Source organism: Carassius carassius, chromosome 43 (assembly GCF_963082965.1).
Source record: "Carassius carassius chromosome 43, fCarCar2.1, whole genome shotgun sequence".
Classification (NCBI taxonomy): Eukaryota; Metazoa; Chordata; class Actinopteri; order Cypriniformes; family Cyprinidae; genus Carassius; species Carassius carassius.
In genome coordinates this window covers 1,677,852-1,692,706 of record NC_081797.1, presented here as the reverse complement: position 1 = coordinate 1,692,706, position 14,855 = coordinate 1,677,852, and the positions used below count along the sequence as shown (strand labels likewise).

The window sequence follows — 14,855 nt, the reverse complement described above, 5'->3', positions numbered from 1 at the left end:
GAAATATATTTGATAACCGATAAACAAGGAAAAAAAATAGTTGAAGTGATCGTGCCGGCACACACACAAAAGTGTGGGCTTTGTTTTCAGGTGAGCAACTCATGGCATTCGCTGTTCTTCTGCTGGTGGCTGTTTATCGAACAGTGCTGCATTGCTTCAGGTATCCCTTCTGGATTGAGGGTGAATTGCCTGTATTCGTTTTTAAGGAATCTTGCACTGAACCATGATGTGTGTGTGTGTGTGTGTTTATGTTTATGTTTATATGTATATATATATATTGCTTCTAGTCTTTCTGTTTTTGTCCCTGCGTTCGGACAAATCCCAAATTAATCAGACACAATAACTTCTAAAACTCCCTTTTATATGGACTCTCCCTGACCTTGAGCTCTCGTGAGTGACTTGTTAGCCTTCCTTTGTCTACCCGGTCACACCGATGCCCTTTCCACTCTCTTTCTCTCTATTTGACCTTCAGCCGGTGAAAAGAGGGGCTATGGGGAAGACGAGTTAAAAGAGAATAGGAAAGGAGGTGCTGGGTCAATGCCGTGCAACCTGCAGTCTTGCCCCCTCCCCACACCCAGCGGGACACAGGGGCAGATTATGGAGACCATGCTTGCCCATTATTGAAACTCTTTGAGGGAGAAATTAGACTGGTGACCCAGGCAGTGAGGGTCCCCCCCCCCCTTCTTTTTTGGGCTTGTCAGTTCTTTGTTGCCAATGGGATACTCTTTGATGAGGCTATTGGGGGAAGGTTGGACTAAGGGGCCTAAAGCAATAGCAATGACCCCTTTATTGCTTGGAGGCAAGGGCGCTGGGTGGAAATGGTATATAAGATGACAAGTGCACTGCTCTTTGGGTAGAGGGGTGGTAGGATCAGACTTTCATTCTCCCCAAGTCATTGCCAGGATTCTCTTAAAGACTAACCCAAAGAGAGTACTCTAAGCCTCAGTCTCTGAATTTACCATGTTTGTTTTTGCTATTTAAGGAATCAATCCATTCGATCTTGGGGATTCTTCAGGTGTGGTACGGAGGGTCTTTCTTCTGTGCATCAACATCCAGTCTTTTTAAGCTCCCAGTCCCCCATGTCAGTTTCATGTAATGTAGCTTGTGGTTATATGTAAAATTGCTACCTGCCTTTTAAACAAAAGCAAACACAAACAAGTGCCCTCAGTCGACTAGCGTCAATCATTCAGGGCTTTTTAGTGTCTATTTCTTAACTCAATGAGACAGCAGGCTCTTCTCTTAGCCCCGAAAATGTGCCTGGAGTCTTAGTTTGGACTTGTCTGGCACACCAATTTGCTTCTCTTGGCAGCTAGACAGCACAGAGGTATGCAAAATAGCCTTTGAGAGCTCCGCACTGCAAGTTGGAAAAACAGCCAAGGCAAGCACAATGAAGCAAGCGCTCTCAGCTTGTTCGCCGTCACGTTTTCCGTGAACAACAGACTTTTCAGAAACAGAAATTTCACCGGGTTAAGAGGCGTACAGAGAAAGTTTGGGCAAGCTCTTGCAAAATCAACAAACAATGACATGGCACTTTAACATGTTGATGGCTGCAGTGAATCTGTCACGTAGAATAATCTCAAAGCGTTTGATTTAGCTCAGCATGCTTTGGAGCGAGTGCTCCACTTAGGCCTGCGGTTTGTTGCAAACCAAGTGTCATTAAGATATGTATTCTTGTTTGTCAATCCGTGCAGATAACCATTTGCAGAATTGCAAATTGCATAAGATTTAACTGGCATAGAGAGGAGGGAAATGTGTAATGTTGAAAGAATTCTCCAGATAAGTGGAACCAACTGCCTGAGGCTCCCTTCCCTAGAGAGAGGGGGAGAGTTTCAGCTTGGTTAATGATTGGGCGGCTTTTGAGAGTGAATAAATGGCTGTTTCATGAGCAGATGGAAACATGGTTGGGTTTTAGGTCTCATTGTTTGTAGCCGGTTCTAGCAGCCCTCCAATCCTCAGTTCTCATTGCTTCACTTGCGATTCACGATTAGGAGTGCTGTCTTAATCTGTCTGCGACCAAACCTGTGAGAATGTTAAGATGATTTACAGGTTATCTGTGAGTAATTACAGATGAATGAAGGCATAGGGTGTGGGGAGGTTTTTACTATGCTATGTTCATAGCACTGTGAAGTGAGGGATTAAGACTACATTGTATTTCATACTTATTGTTTGTTTTAAGGCATTGTGTTAAAGGCTTCGTTTTCTTGGTGTAGCATGCAGAGTTTTGGTACTCAGAAAATTCTGAGAATGACATTTCTTTGCATACACAAAAATAAAATAGCTATTAGAGAACATACTGTATGATTTGTCATTAGGTTGTCATGAGAAACACCCAGACAACAATTGCTATGTTTCCATCCAAAGACTGGAAAATCAGTTAAAACATTTGCGAATAAAGCACCATTTACATCCAACAAGTCAAAGACAACAAAATCGTCAAAATTAGTCAAGGTATCCCATCCCATTGTGCAAAGTCACATTACTTTTTTGAGGCCCATGGAGGAATTTATTAGGTATTAGAACTTTATCTTAACGAATAAAATGTTTATCCTACTCAACTGTGTGCAAAAGCTTTTTATGCACATTTGGCATTTCCAACGTGTATTTTATTTTTATTTTTTTTTATGATATTCCAAAATGCACTTAAACATAGGTGGATGGAAACATAGCTATTGTGTTAATGTTTATGGTTTCAAAAAAGAACCTCAAGAGAAATTTCTTAAAACACTTTTTGGTTCCCAGAAAAATAACCAAACAGGAACCAAACGCTAACATGAGGGAATGTTCTGTCTGCTAGGAAGATCATTTGTGTTTGGTAAACATAAGGAGGCTGTCGGTCTGAGCAGGTCAGGGCTTCCATTTACAGAGTTAAGCACCTACTGTGGAAATATGAGCCATGCAGGAGAATTGGCAGCCACACCTGCAGTTATACAGCGCTATCTCTTATCTTATAAAAACTAAAGTAGTGTGCAGTAAAGGTCTCCGGTGCAATGGTGCAAATGTCACTTCAAAGCTGACGACTAGTGCTCAGGTTTCGTCAAAGAGACTTGCTGACACTTGGAGGTCAATGGCAGGGAATGTGAGTTACGCACATTCATATTCTCTATACGTCGCAGTGTTTTCCCGTTGGCTGTGGCACACCTGTGTCATAATACTCTTTTATTATTTCTGGAAGTGAGCACACACCTGTTTCCCAGCCTATACTGTACTGGACTCTTTCAGTGAGTTTTAATGAGGCTCAGAAACCGAAAGAATCAGACAGGGTTCCAATTACAGCTTCCTTTTATAGGGTGCTGGAATAAGGTCCTTGCGCTGTGTGCCATTAGAAATAATATTATACATTTCAGAAAATGACACTGAATGGGCAAGTTGGTTAACTTTGCAATTCACCTTGCCACGTCGGTGGTCCTGGGTCTGGTTTCAGTGGTAACAATTACCATTCCAACAACAGCTGATGTCATGCTAATTGTTAGCAGATGTAGTGGTATTTTTTTCAGTCGCGTACAAAAGGCCAATTATCGTCATTTCCCATTTGGAGACACGATTTGAGTATTCTGCTCAATTTCCCCACTTGTGTCATTGAGATGGAATGAGTGCCGTTGCAGTGGCTGCTCGCAGTTGCCAGTTGTCAAGGAAACACGGCGTGAAAGGCAGAACTAAACACATGGAGGGTTTTTGTCTCCCTTTGCAGTCGACTGCGTTGTGAAATTTTTATTGCCTGGCACCTCTTGATAAGCTGTTTTAGAAGCAGGCAATTGATGCCCCATTGCGAATAGCGCCTTGCAGCTTGAAATCAAACAGATATCTCTAGTGTGCTTTGTCAGTCACAATGAAAGGTTGCAGAGGCTGTCCTCAAAAGCACCATACATAACAAAAAAAATTGTGGTGTTTAGGAAGGTCAGTTGCTTGATTGAGTGTGTACAGTGGAATTGCATTGTGGGTGGCTGGGGAGTTGTAGAGGTGTGTAAAGTCTTCCAGGCACTTGATGTTTACTGATACAGCATCCTTAAAAATAATAGCTGCTGCCACCTGGTGTTAACCAATGAGGTTCAGTAGGTGTAGGCTAATTTCCTGTCACTCTTTTGGCACTCTGCATCTCTCAGTGTCTGGATTTTGTTGTGCTAAATGTCAAGCAGATGGCACACAACCTGCAGGAAGCCGAGATTGAAGTTGACAGATGCAGATGATTCTTTTTGGATGGATTCCAGTTTAAAACACACACAAAATATATATGGAGTTCCTGCATACTGCAGAATTTTCAGATGGAGGGCATGGGCTGACCAGTGTTCCCCATCACCCTTTCTTTTCCTCTCTCCATCCTTTACTTCCCTCTGCATACTAATATGTTTTTGTGCACCCTGCTGTTCCTGTTGTCTTTATACAGGAGGTGTTCTAAATTTGGACATCTGTGCTGAGGAATGTAAAATCGGCAGTATACTTGTGCCAACAAGCACTCATTTATCTTTTTTGCCAACTCTTATTTTTCTAGATCAAGAACTAGGCTAATGGTTATTGCAAACAAACCTACCTTAAAATACATTTCATAGTAAGTATAGTTCAAATTAGGGATGGGCGATAAATATATGTTATCGATTAACTTCTTTTTAACATCCGCCGACGCACCACTCAGGGCTCCTGTAGTTCACGCGTGTTTGCCATAGAGATACACAAACAACATGGCGGCGAGCAGGGAAGAACTCATTCCTTTTAAGGAAGGTGTCATCCGTAATTTGGAATTGGTTTGGTTTTGCAGCATCAGACGCAGAACAAACAACACACCGCTGCAAAGTGTGTTTAAAGTCTGCTGCTAGCATAGGTAGCAGTACGACCATTTTACCACAGCACCTCAAACAGACACATGCTGCAGAGTGAGAGAGATGTAGCGCCCTATGAAATGAAGAAAACCGTGGAGGCACATGCACATCTGCCAAAAATTAACCTACAACAGTGTTACTTGTTGTGCGGCTTGCCAAGCTTTACTTTGTGGCTCGCATGGCAGTAAATAATACGATTATATGATCATGCAGTCAATACAGATATTTCATAAAAACATTAAAAACAAGCAGGGCTATAACATAACCCATTAAGTAACTCGCACCATATCTACACTGGGCTTGAGTGGCATGATTCCAAAAAAAGACAACAGAACCCAGTGATGTTCAGTCAATGGATGCAGTGTGATGCGACACGATCTCCATCAGTAAACTAATGTCTTGTTCTGTTTATGACACACACTTTTGGCTTGTTGTTTCTGATTGCACTTTAACCCCAAGGGGAAAATCCAGATCACATCGCAGAAGGGAAAATCAAAACAAAATTAAGTTAAACAATTTCTTTGTCATCAGAATATTGATTTTAAGTATGGGGGAAAAATCTATTTAAATCTCATTTTTAGTGGAAAAATCTGGGATTTTTTTTTAGACCATATCACCCAGCCCTAGTTCAAATCCATTTAAATGTTTTCTGACATATCAGCAGGAGACGTACTCGTATAAAAAGTATAATAAATCATTATCTGGGGTACTACTTGTGCACAATGCGCATTTCTTTATATTTAGCCTAACATGTGTTTTACTGTCACTATGGATGAGAATTGTATGATCTCTGAATAATATCGGTCTTAAAATGCAAGATATTTAAAGTGTCCATGAAGTAGGCTTGGAATAGTTCCACTTAAGCACAATCAAATATACTTAAGTATATCTTTAGTTGGACTTCAGCACTACTTCTGCACAATTAAAGTGCATCAAGTAGAAAATTAGTTTGTTTAATTTAACAGACTGTAAGTATACCTGGTTAGTATACTTAAAGTACAATTTTTTTTTTGAGTACATAAATATGTAAATGCTTTTGTAGTATACTTAAGCATGAAATAAATTGATTTCAAATACCTTTTAGTATATTTATTTAGGTCAGTAGATCTTGAGATGATCTTAGTTGTAGTTTTGTCCTTACTGATGATTTGTTTAACAGAAGTATTATTTCCTATATTGTTGTTTTTTTCCTCAGGTATGCTGGTTGTGAATGTTACCTGGAGGAACAAGACATATGTGGGCACGCTTTTAGACTGCACTCGACATGATTGGGCACCCCCACGGTAAGCCTATGCTCTTATTTTTTGTAGGGAAAATTCTACATAATTTTCAGATGCATACGTTCAGCTTGTTATGAAACCAGTCCCTATTAGAATGTGGCACAGCTTTGCCGAAAACAAATACAGCATGATATTAATTTTTTGAACAATAGATCTGTTTGAATTCATCTTGGCCACTACATACTCGACCCTCTCATCATCTCCTCTGGGCTTTTGTGTGTTGCCATTGTAGTAATGAAGGAAACATTAGAGGGTAATGTCTCAATGCCCCCCCCCCCCACCCCCACCCTCGCTGACACCCACTTTTTGAAATGTAACATCATGAAGGAATTGATTTTCTCCTCCTTGCATTGATCTAAAGCAGCACTAGTCCCTCACGGACACAGCATTTCAGTTATAATTCTACCAGGTCCTAATGCCATGAAAGTCTTGCCTGCCAGAAATATTGGGGCTAATATAGCTTGAGGCAATAATAGTGTTAAAGTATGGAGGAGGCTTCTTTTTGACCCTGCAAAGTGTTTTTTTTTATATACAATGCAGACACTCCAACACTTAGCTATGTTTTTTTCATGCTGTATCCTGCCCAAGGTCAGATACCAGCACTGCTTGGCACAAATTATTTGCTGTACATAACGCGGTGTACATTTAAGAGACTCTGCCTCAGGAGGTAGCTTGTAATTTCTAATCGTAATGTTCCAGAAAAGGCTGTATTTCCATGGTGCACTTTATCTGGCGGCTGCAGGCAAACATTACTAACAGCGTTAGCCCCTGGGGAGAGTGTCGGTTAAGATGATGCAGTGCATTCATATAGGAGTGGTTCTTCTGTATGTTTGCTTTCCAGTCACAGCTGCTTTGAGTCACATGTAGTCCCTGGAACAGGTTAAAGCAATTAAAGATCAATGCAAAAGTCATTCCAGTAATTTGTTTTACTATCACCATTGCTGAAGCCTCCAATGACAGATCTGACACGAACAGTGATGGTTTGGGTGTTAAGTTGTGTTCCAGTTAGTTAAGGGGGTGGGACGGTTTAATGCCTGTGCTTGAATCGAGCTCTCTGGTTGATCTCGTCTCTGAGTCTGTGCCTTTTCTGTTGGAGGATGTTATCACACTGCATCTAATCAGCAGCCAGGTCACCCTGGCTTAATCCTGCAGCAGTGTGGCACTGCATGCAATTCATCAGAACAAGCATTGCTGTCGAGATCAGGGGTAACGAGAGGATAAAAACACACAGCACGTTGCTGGCTCTCCAGGGCCCACTGGAGAAGCACTTATAACATCCAAATGGAGAGGCTGGTTTAGTAGAGAGGACATCTCTCATCCAAGAGGATATCTGCAGCACTGTCAGCACCCTTTGTGGTTTGCAGATAATTGTGAGAGGTTTAGGTGGAAAAAGGACAATGCTTATATATTTGATTGATGATTCTGAAAGTTCTTTTTCATGTAGAACGGATTTTTCTGCTCCTCCTGCTTCCTCAGGTTCTGTGAGTCACCCACAAGTGACCTGGAGATGAGGAATGGCCGTGGACGGGGTAAAAGAATGAGGCCCAATAGCAATACGCCAGTCAACGAGAACAGCAACTCTTCTGATAACAAAGGCAGCAACAATAGCAAGACTCGAGCCGCATCCAACAGCAAAGGACGACGGGGCAGTCAGAATTCCTCTGAACGGCGCACCCCACCAAACAGCAACACTGAGGATGTAAAAGCTAGTCCTTCATCTGCTAACAAACGCAAGAACAAACCTGTCTCCGACATGGAGCCCAATTCCAGTTCAGAGGACACTAAAGGTAGCAAACGTATGCGCACCAATTCAAACAGTGGAATACCTCATACTGTTCTTCCCCTATCCAGCATCAAAGCTGAATCCTTGCCTCCCTCTTTGGATCGCAGCTGCCCCTCACCAGTGCTCATTGACTGCCCCCATCCCAACTGCAACAAGAAATACAAGCACATTAATGGCCTGAAGTATCACCAGGCTCGTGCACACAATGATGATGACATCAAGCTGGACATAGATGGTGATAGTGAGTATGGTGAGGATTCCACTTTGCACCCAGAGCCAGGGAGTTGCAATGGTGCATCCATTTCACAGAAGGGATGTGTGTCTCCTGCACGGTCAGTCACCCCCAAAGGCAGAGGATTTGATGCCCAGAGCCCATCGCCATCATCAGGAAAGCTCAGCTCCAAGCAGCCTGGCAAGAAGAAATCAGAGGCTGAGCATGACTCTTGTGTGCCCATGGATGGCTGTGAAGATGGCCCATGTCTTACAGATGAGACGAGCAATGATGGCATTGATGATAAAAGAGGTTTGGACAAAGCTAAGAAGTCTGGCAGTGGAACCAAGGCAGACAAGCTTGCTCAGAAGTCAATGAAGTCTGCAAGGCCCCTCGTTCCTTCCTTACCTCCACAGCAGTTGTACGCCTTACCAACCTCCAGCTTCCCTGCCCCTAATTCTGGCTCCTCTTCAAGCATGGGCTCTGTGGTCCAGTCCATTAGCAAGAGCCCCCAGCTAAAACCCCAACCCAAACCTGCAGTAATTGGAGATTCCTCAATAAACCCAGCCTTAGGAAGCTCTAAGGACAAGAAAAAGAAAGATAAGAAAAAGAAGGAGTGTGGTAAGGAAGGAGACAGTCCAAAAGCCCCTGGCAAAGGAGGGAAACCTGAAGAAGGTAAAAGCCCATATTCTGAAAGCTCAGACCAAGGCAGCAAGAATGAGGGGCTGTTAAATGGATCCACAGATCCACATCAAAGTCGGCTAGCCAGCATGAAAGCAGAGGCGGACAAAATCTACAGCTTCTCTGATAATTCTCCCAGTCCTTCTATAGGAGTGGCCAGTCGGATAGAAAGTGGGGGGATGGCACAACCTCCCACTCCACTTCATGTGGTTACCCAAAATGGGGCTGATAACTCTTCTGTGAAGACCAACAGCCCAGCGTACTCAGACATCTCTGATGCAGGGGAAGATGGAGAGGGCAAAGTGAAGGACAAGTCTGAGGATCAGGCAATTCGGGAAGGTGCCAAGAAATCTCTATTCCCATCCCAACCACCAAACAAAGACTCTACTTATTACCCAGGTTATGAAACGTACTACTCGCCCAATTATGTCAACCCAAACCCCAGTCCAGGAGTTGCTAACACTGTCACATCATTGCAAGATGGTGCAGTGAAGGTGAAAAAAGAAGAAGACCCAGAACCTGGCAATGACAAGGGCAAATCAGAGCCATCTGAAGATCGAAAGCCAGAAATGGGTGCATCCTCTCAGCAGCCACCACAACCTTCAGTCATTCAGCAGCGGTCTAGCATGTTCATGCAGCCCCTCTATTACAATCAGTATGCTTATGTACCTGCCTATGGCTATTCACCTGATCAGGCCTACCATAACCACCTGATGAGCACAAACCCAGCTTACAGGCAGCAGTGTGAGGACCGGCAACGTCAAGCAGCTGAACAGCATCGTGCTGCAGAGAAGAAATCAGAGGCTGCTCATAAGGATAGGGAAGCATCCATGAAGCAAGAAGAATGGAAGCAAAAAGCTTCAGTTCCTCCTACTTTGTCCAAAGCACCAAGCCTCTCAGACTTGGGCAAACCATCCCCACAGGGCAAGCCCAAAGATCCCTCGGAGCCTGGCAAGTCAGTCATTATCCCCAAAGGAGAAGATGGCAAGGGACAGACCCAGCAAGGTGAGGGGTTGAAAATGAAGCTAAGTGAAGCTGGACATCATGCAAAAGACGAGCAGAAACCAGGCATTGAGTCTGGGAGATCAGCTATGGAGCAGGCAATGTACATGTACAGACAGGTATGAAACTTAAGATGCCCCAAGCATTGCTTAAACATTTATTGTTGAATCATTTTCATCACAGTTTTAACCTTTGTTTTTTGTTTTTTTATAAATGTCACATTTTGATAATCCTCACTATGCATTTATCTTCCTTTCATAATTGGCATTTCAAACTCTGCTTTCTTTCCCAGGACCCAGACTCTCGACTGTGGCCCTACGTTTACCCCAGCAAGTACCCCGATGCTCAGAAACAGATTGATGAAGAAAGATGGAAGGATGAGAGAGAGCGGGATCGTGAGCGTGAAAGGGAAAGAGAACGGGACAGAGACCGCGATAGAGAACGGAAAGGCAAAGAGGAAAGGCTGCGTCCTAAAGACGCTCCCTCCAAAGAGGAAAGCAAGGAAGGGGCTGAACCACGAACTTCATCTGCCTCAGAGGAGCATAGAGTCAGCAAAGATCCACGAGCACATATGCAGTTTTCCTCACCTCTGCCGCAGCACCAGTCGTATATGTCTTACATGCACGGATACCCCTATGGCCAGGGTTATGACACCAGCCATCCGGGATACAGGGGGATGCCAACTGTCATGATGCAGAATTACCCTGGTAAGTCCTTTGTAGAGCTAACTATAAACCACAGTTCATTTTACCATATATAAAGGCCCACTATTAATTTCAACCCTTTTCCTAGGGTCGTACCTGTCACCAGGGTACTCCTTTTCTCCATATGGCAGTAAGATGCCACCTGGAGAGGATTGTGAGAAGGCTCGTGCCAGTCCTACAGTGAGTGGCAAGTCAGCATCTGAGTCTAAAGCTCTGGACATCCTGCATCAGCATGCTAGCCAATACAAGAGCAAATCGCCCACGGTGGGTGAAAAGATGTCCCATGAAAGAGACAGAAGTGGGAGCGAGAGGGAAAGAGACAGCGAACGTCCGAGATCTTCACCGTCTCAGAGGATCATGCCTTCCCACCATCACCTAGGCTATCCACTACTCCCAGGACAGTATGACCTGTCCTATGCTACAGGTAAGCATATTTGCCAAGATATTCGCTTTGGGATGTTTGATCGGCGGTGTCCAAAAAAGCAGATCTCATTAACCGCTCTAAATCTGATGATGCGCCTGCCGTGAGAGATTTGGCATGACATGCAGTGACACCGTCAGTCTCTGTCCAGCGTAGGTTAAAATAATCATAATGCTTAAGATGAGCTGCAATTCATATTTCTTCATTAAATAACTTCTACATTTGACAACTTCCAGTGATGCTAGTCTAAGTTGACTTAAAGGGGTGTTCTGTAAAATCAGTAAAGGATTTTCATGTGTTATCACAGAAGCTAGTCTTGACCATGATTGAATTCCTGTTTTTAAAAGTAGTCTTTCAGAAAGGATGATACGTAATTAAGGTGTTTCTCCATCTCACAGGTATCTCCTCTTCAGCCATTGTTGCCAGTCAACAAGCCTCTGCCCCCTCGCTTTACCCTCCAGCACGGAGGTGAGAATGGTAAGAAGATTCATCACTATAGTTATATATATATATACAGTATTTTCCAACACTCTTAAATATCTGTAGCTGTTTTTGCTGAAGAACCATTATTTTGGCAGAGAGTCATTGTTGCTTGGTAGATTCAAAATCTTTAAAGCATATTGTATTAAAAAATAATCACGATTTTCTTGAATTTTTTTTACTTTCAAGAATTACTTTTTTTTTTTTATGGGCCATCATAACTGCATATAGTTAAACAACCCTATTTACCATATGCATTTTTTCATTTACCATAAAGTATTTTAAAGCATGCAAAAATGCTATGAGGGGCCTCCACATACTTTAGGTGAATCGTTCAATGCGTTTACTCTTTAAACTCGGCAGCTTGAAAGAACTGAGCTGCAGAAATGAAAAATCATTTTTGCTGCTATTAAAATGTCTTTATTATCTCACAAACAAGCCTTGGCACGAGAAGTGGATGTATAACTAGGCTACTCCCATGGTCTTTAGAATCTTAATGGGCAATAAGAAGCATATTAAAATCATCACAATATTCACAAGGCAAGTTAATTTTGTTGCTGACAAAATAATATTGCTATATCGTTCAAGCCCTTAATTGTGTTGTATCCCTGACTGATTCCCTGAATTAAGTGCTGTACAGTCTTTGCTGTCCTCTAGTGGTCAAAATCTCCCAAGGCCTTTTCATACTTGACTACAATGGCTGTTTAGTCGCATATAATTAGGGATAAGTATAATTAGAATTTTATCAATTCCGATTCTTTTGTATTCCCGGTTTCGATTCCAATGTGATTAAATAATGATATCATACATTTTATCCAGTGTCTCTTATTTGCAAACCATTTATTGGACCTGAATACCATGAACATAAAGGCTACATAAAAACTGTACTCTTTTTTTGGCCTTTGTGTGCAAAATAGAAATGCATGATTCTGGATAAATTGATTTTTTTTTCGCGTTTTTTTTTTTCCCAATGGAAGTTTTGGTTCTCTCATGATTTTGAAGAAAACACATAAGACAACTAAACAAAATCACCTGTAATTTATGAATACATTTTTCAATGACTCCCTCAAGATGTACTTGTTTCATTACTGGATGAATCGGCGTTCTTGAACGAATCTCTTGTATGATTCGAAGACAAATTTAACAGGCCCTTTTCGTCACCTACTTACATAAAAATCGAATCGATACATTTGAAGTGTCAAATTAATTTTGAAAGGTGATATACTTTTAAAGCACTAGCCTACAAATCAGTTTTTTTGTAAAGGATAAACTTTTATCCCAGTACTTCTGTGATTTGAATGTTTGTAACACTGAAATAATGATAATGCAGCATATGCACGTGTCTGCTGTCTATTAAGTTGTTTATCATATTTGAAAATAAATTATGAAATGAGAATATATAATCCGTTTTATTCTCATTTCCATTCTAGGGAGAAGTAACTGGCCGTTCCTCTGCAGACATGTGACTGGTTCACATAAGGATGTGATGTGGAACTTATGACATCAGTTCAATGATGTTCCTGATTTCTTTATGGTTCTTTTTCCTGGACTTCCCGGTGTCTTTGACCAACACCAACAGAGCGGAGAAAGTGGATGCCCAGGGGAAGCACACATCCGGTCGCCTCCATCTCTGTGCTGCTGGCTACATACTCAGGAGAGAGGAGACACGATCTGTCTGCAGAAACCTCATATGATGTGCAAGCTCTCCGAAAAACATGGACCTACAGAGTTTGGGAAATCTTGAATGGACCTGGATTCAAAGACATTCTGGAAGTCACTACATTGTGTTTAAAGCATGGAGTGCTACTGATCTGGTCTGCTGCTCTAGAGCCAAGAGGATCACCAAGGTTTTTTTGCTCCGAAGGATTCCAGCATCTTTGGTGCCGCTCTTCATCTTCATACATTTACATTCATAATCCATTTGTGGACTATGCAAGTGGATAATGCTTGGTTTTCTCTAAAGTTCATGTTACCATTGCGAAGCTATCGTCAACATACCTGAGAGTAGACATAAACGCACTTCACTGTCTCTAGTGATCATAGTTATGTTTCTTTCTTTCTCTCAGAGTCACTCTATCAGCTTAGCACTGGTTGTTTTGCTGTGCAAATGTTTTGTTCTCGAATGGGCGAATTTGCTTTTGCATTGGTTGGTTCTTGCCATGAATGTAGCCTAGGTAGCTCGTATGGCATTAAAGCATAAACAAACAAGCCAACAGCATTAGTCTGTTCAACACTGACTCGATTTTCAGTTAGGTGACGTTTTGGATTTTCCGGATCGTGGAGGGATGATAAAGCATTGGCTGCTCTCTGACATGCTTAACATGGAGTGTCCCAAAAAGCAGGAACTTTTGACTTCCAGACTGGATTTATGGATTTTTCCGGCCTGTGTTGACCGTTATCATATGCAGACACAAGCCTATCTGCTTCTCCCAGGCTCTAGAGAGTCATTTGGGACACGAGGTGTGTGTTTGCCAATGGAGTTACCAGCCTCTACTGAACTGTGTGTGAACCTTCACTGATACTTTGCTGCTTGCGAATCTCATGCCAGACTGCATGAGTGAAGTCCAAAATGGGGTGAACCTTGAAGGCTTAGAGCGATTCGAGTGAGACAACCCCAAAAGAGGCTCAGAGCCGGCATCCAGCTTCTAGACTTCTTCTACTTTGGGATCCACAGACCTGCGTAGCACGAAACAAGGGAGACCTGAAGAACCGTTCCCTCACTTAATTCTGTACGTCTGCATGGTGTATTCCAGCACTCTGTAAAAGCATTAATCCAAACGGAGAGCAATGCGACACAAGCAGGCGTCCTTCCTTTTCTCCCTCACTATGTGCTTTCTGTATATACCTGTACAAAGGAATTATTTTAAAAGGGTTGTTGGATGCTATCGGATTGTCTTACTCTCTTTCTCTTATGTTTTTCTTTCGGTTAGCCTTTTTTTCTAGCATTGTTGACATAATATCAACGTTTAGCTGGTATAACGGCTTTATATTGAAAGTGTTTTTGATTTTTACTACTTTTCCTACCCCTCTTCCTCAACGTCAAATCGGTCCCACTCTGCTTTGAAACGGTTTAGAAGCACATGTTTTGCATTTAGTGAAATAAAGTCAGTTTTAATAAAACGTCAGGATTTTTCGTCCACACCCCTGCGAAATACACGGCAATGGAAGGAAGCGACAAGCCAACTCCGGTGCTATCTGGAGCTAGTTGTTCCAGTTCCTCATCATGCAGTTATTGTGTGAATCTGAAACTCTCAGGAGAGCATTATTGAAATCTGAGCCATTTAAATCATCCTGGCATGTTCATCGCTCTCTGCTGTATTCAAACTAGATTATTGACCAGCACAGGGAAGAAGACATTACTTAACGTGATTCGTTTATAGTGAAGAGGTGGCTTTTCCCCTATGTTAAACATGACCATTTGTTTTCATGAGACAAAACGGCAAACGTTCAGTATCTGTAAGATGGGTTTTTTGCTCCATAAA

At 42.3% G+C, this 14,855-nt stretch overlaps 1 protein-coding gene across 3 annotated transcripts in view; it reads left to right on the top strand.

Annotated features, from left to right (window-relative positions):
* The window catches only part of znf609a (zinc finger protein 609a), a 107,368-nt gene extending 94,399 nt beyond the window's left edge, over positions 1-12,969 (top strand). For all 3 annotated transcript variants that reach the window (XM_059536886.1, XM_059536888.1, XM_059536887.1), the window contains 6 exons: positions 6,007-6,094; positions 7,568-9,887; positions 10,061-10,475; positions 10,561-10,896; positions 11,292-11,370; positions 12,804-12,969. In XM_059536886.1, coding sequence (XP_059392869.1) covers positions 6,007-6,094; positions 7,568-9,887; positions 10,061-10,475; positions 10,561-10,896; positions 11,292-11,365 — 3,233 coding nt within the window. In that variant the 3' untranslated portion in view covers positions 11,366-11,370; positions 12,804-12,969. The remainder of the gene's footprint in view (positions 1-6,006; positions 6,095-7,567; positions 9,888-10,060; positions 10,476-10,560; positions 10,897-11,291; positions 11,371-12,803) is intronic.
* Positions 12,970-14,855: the final 1,886 nt, after the last annotated feature.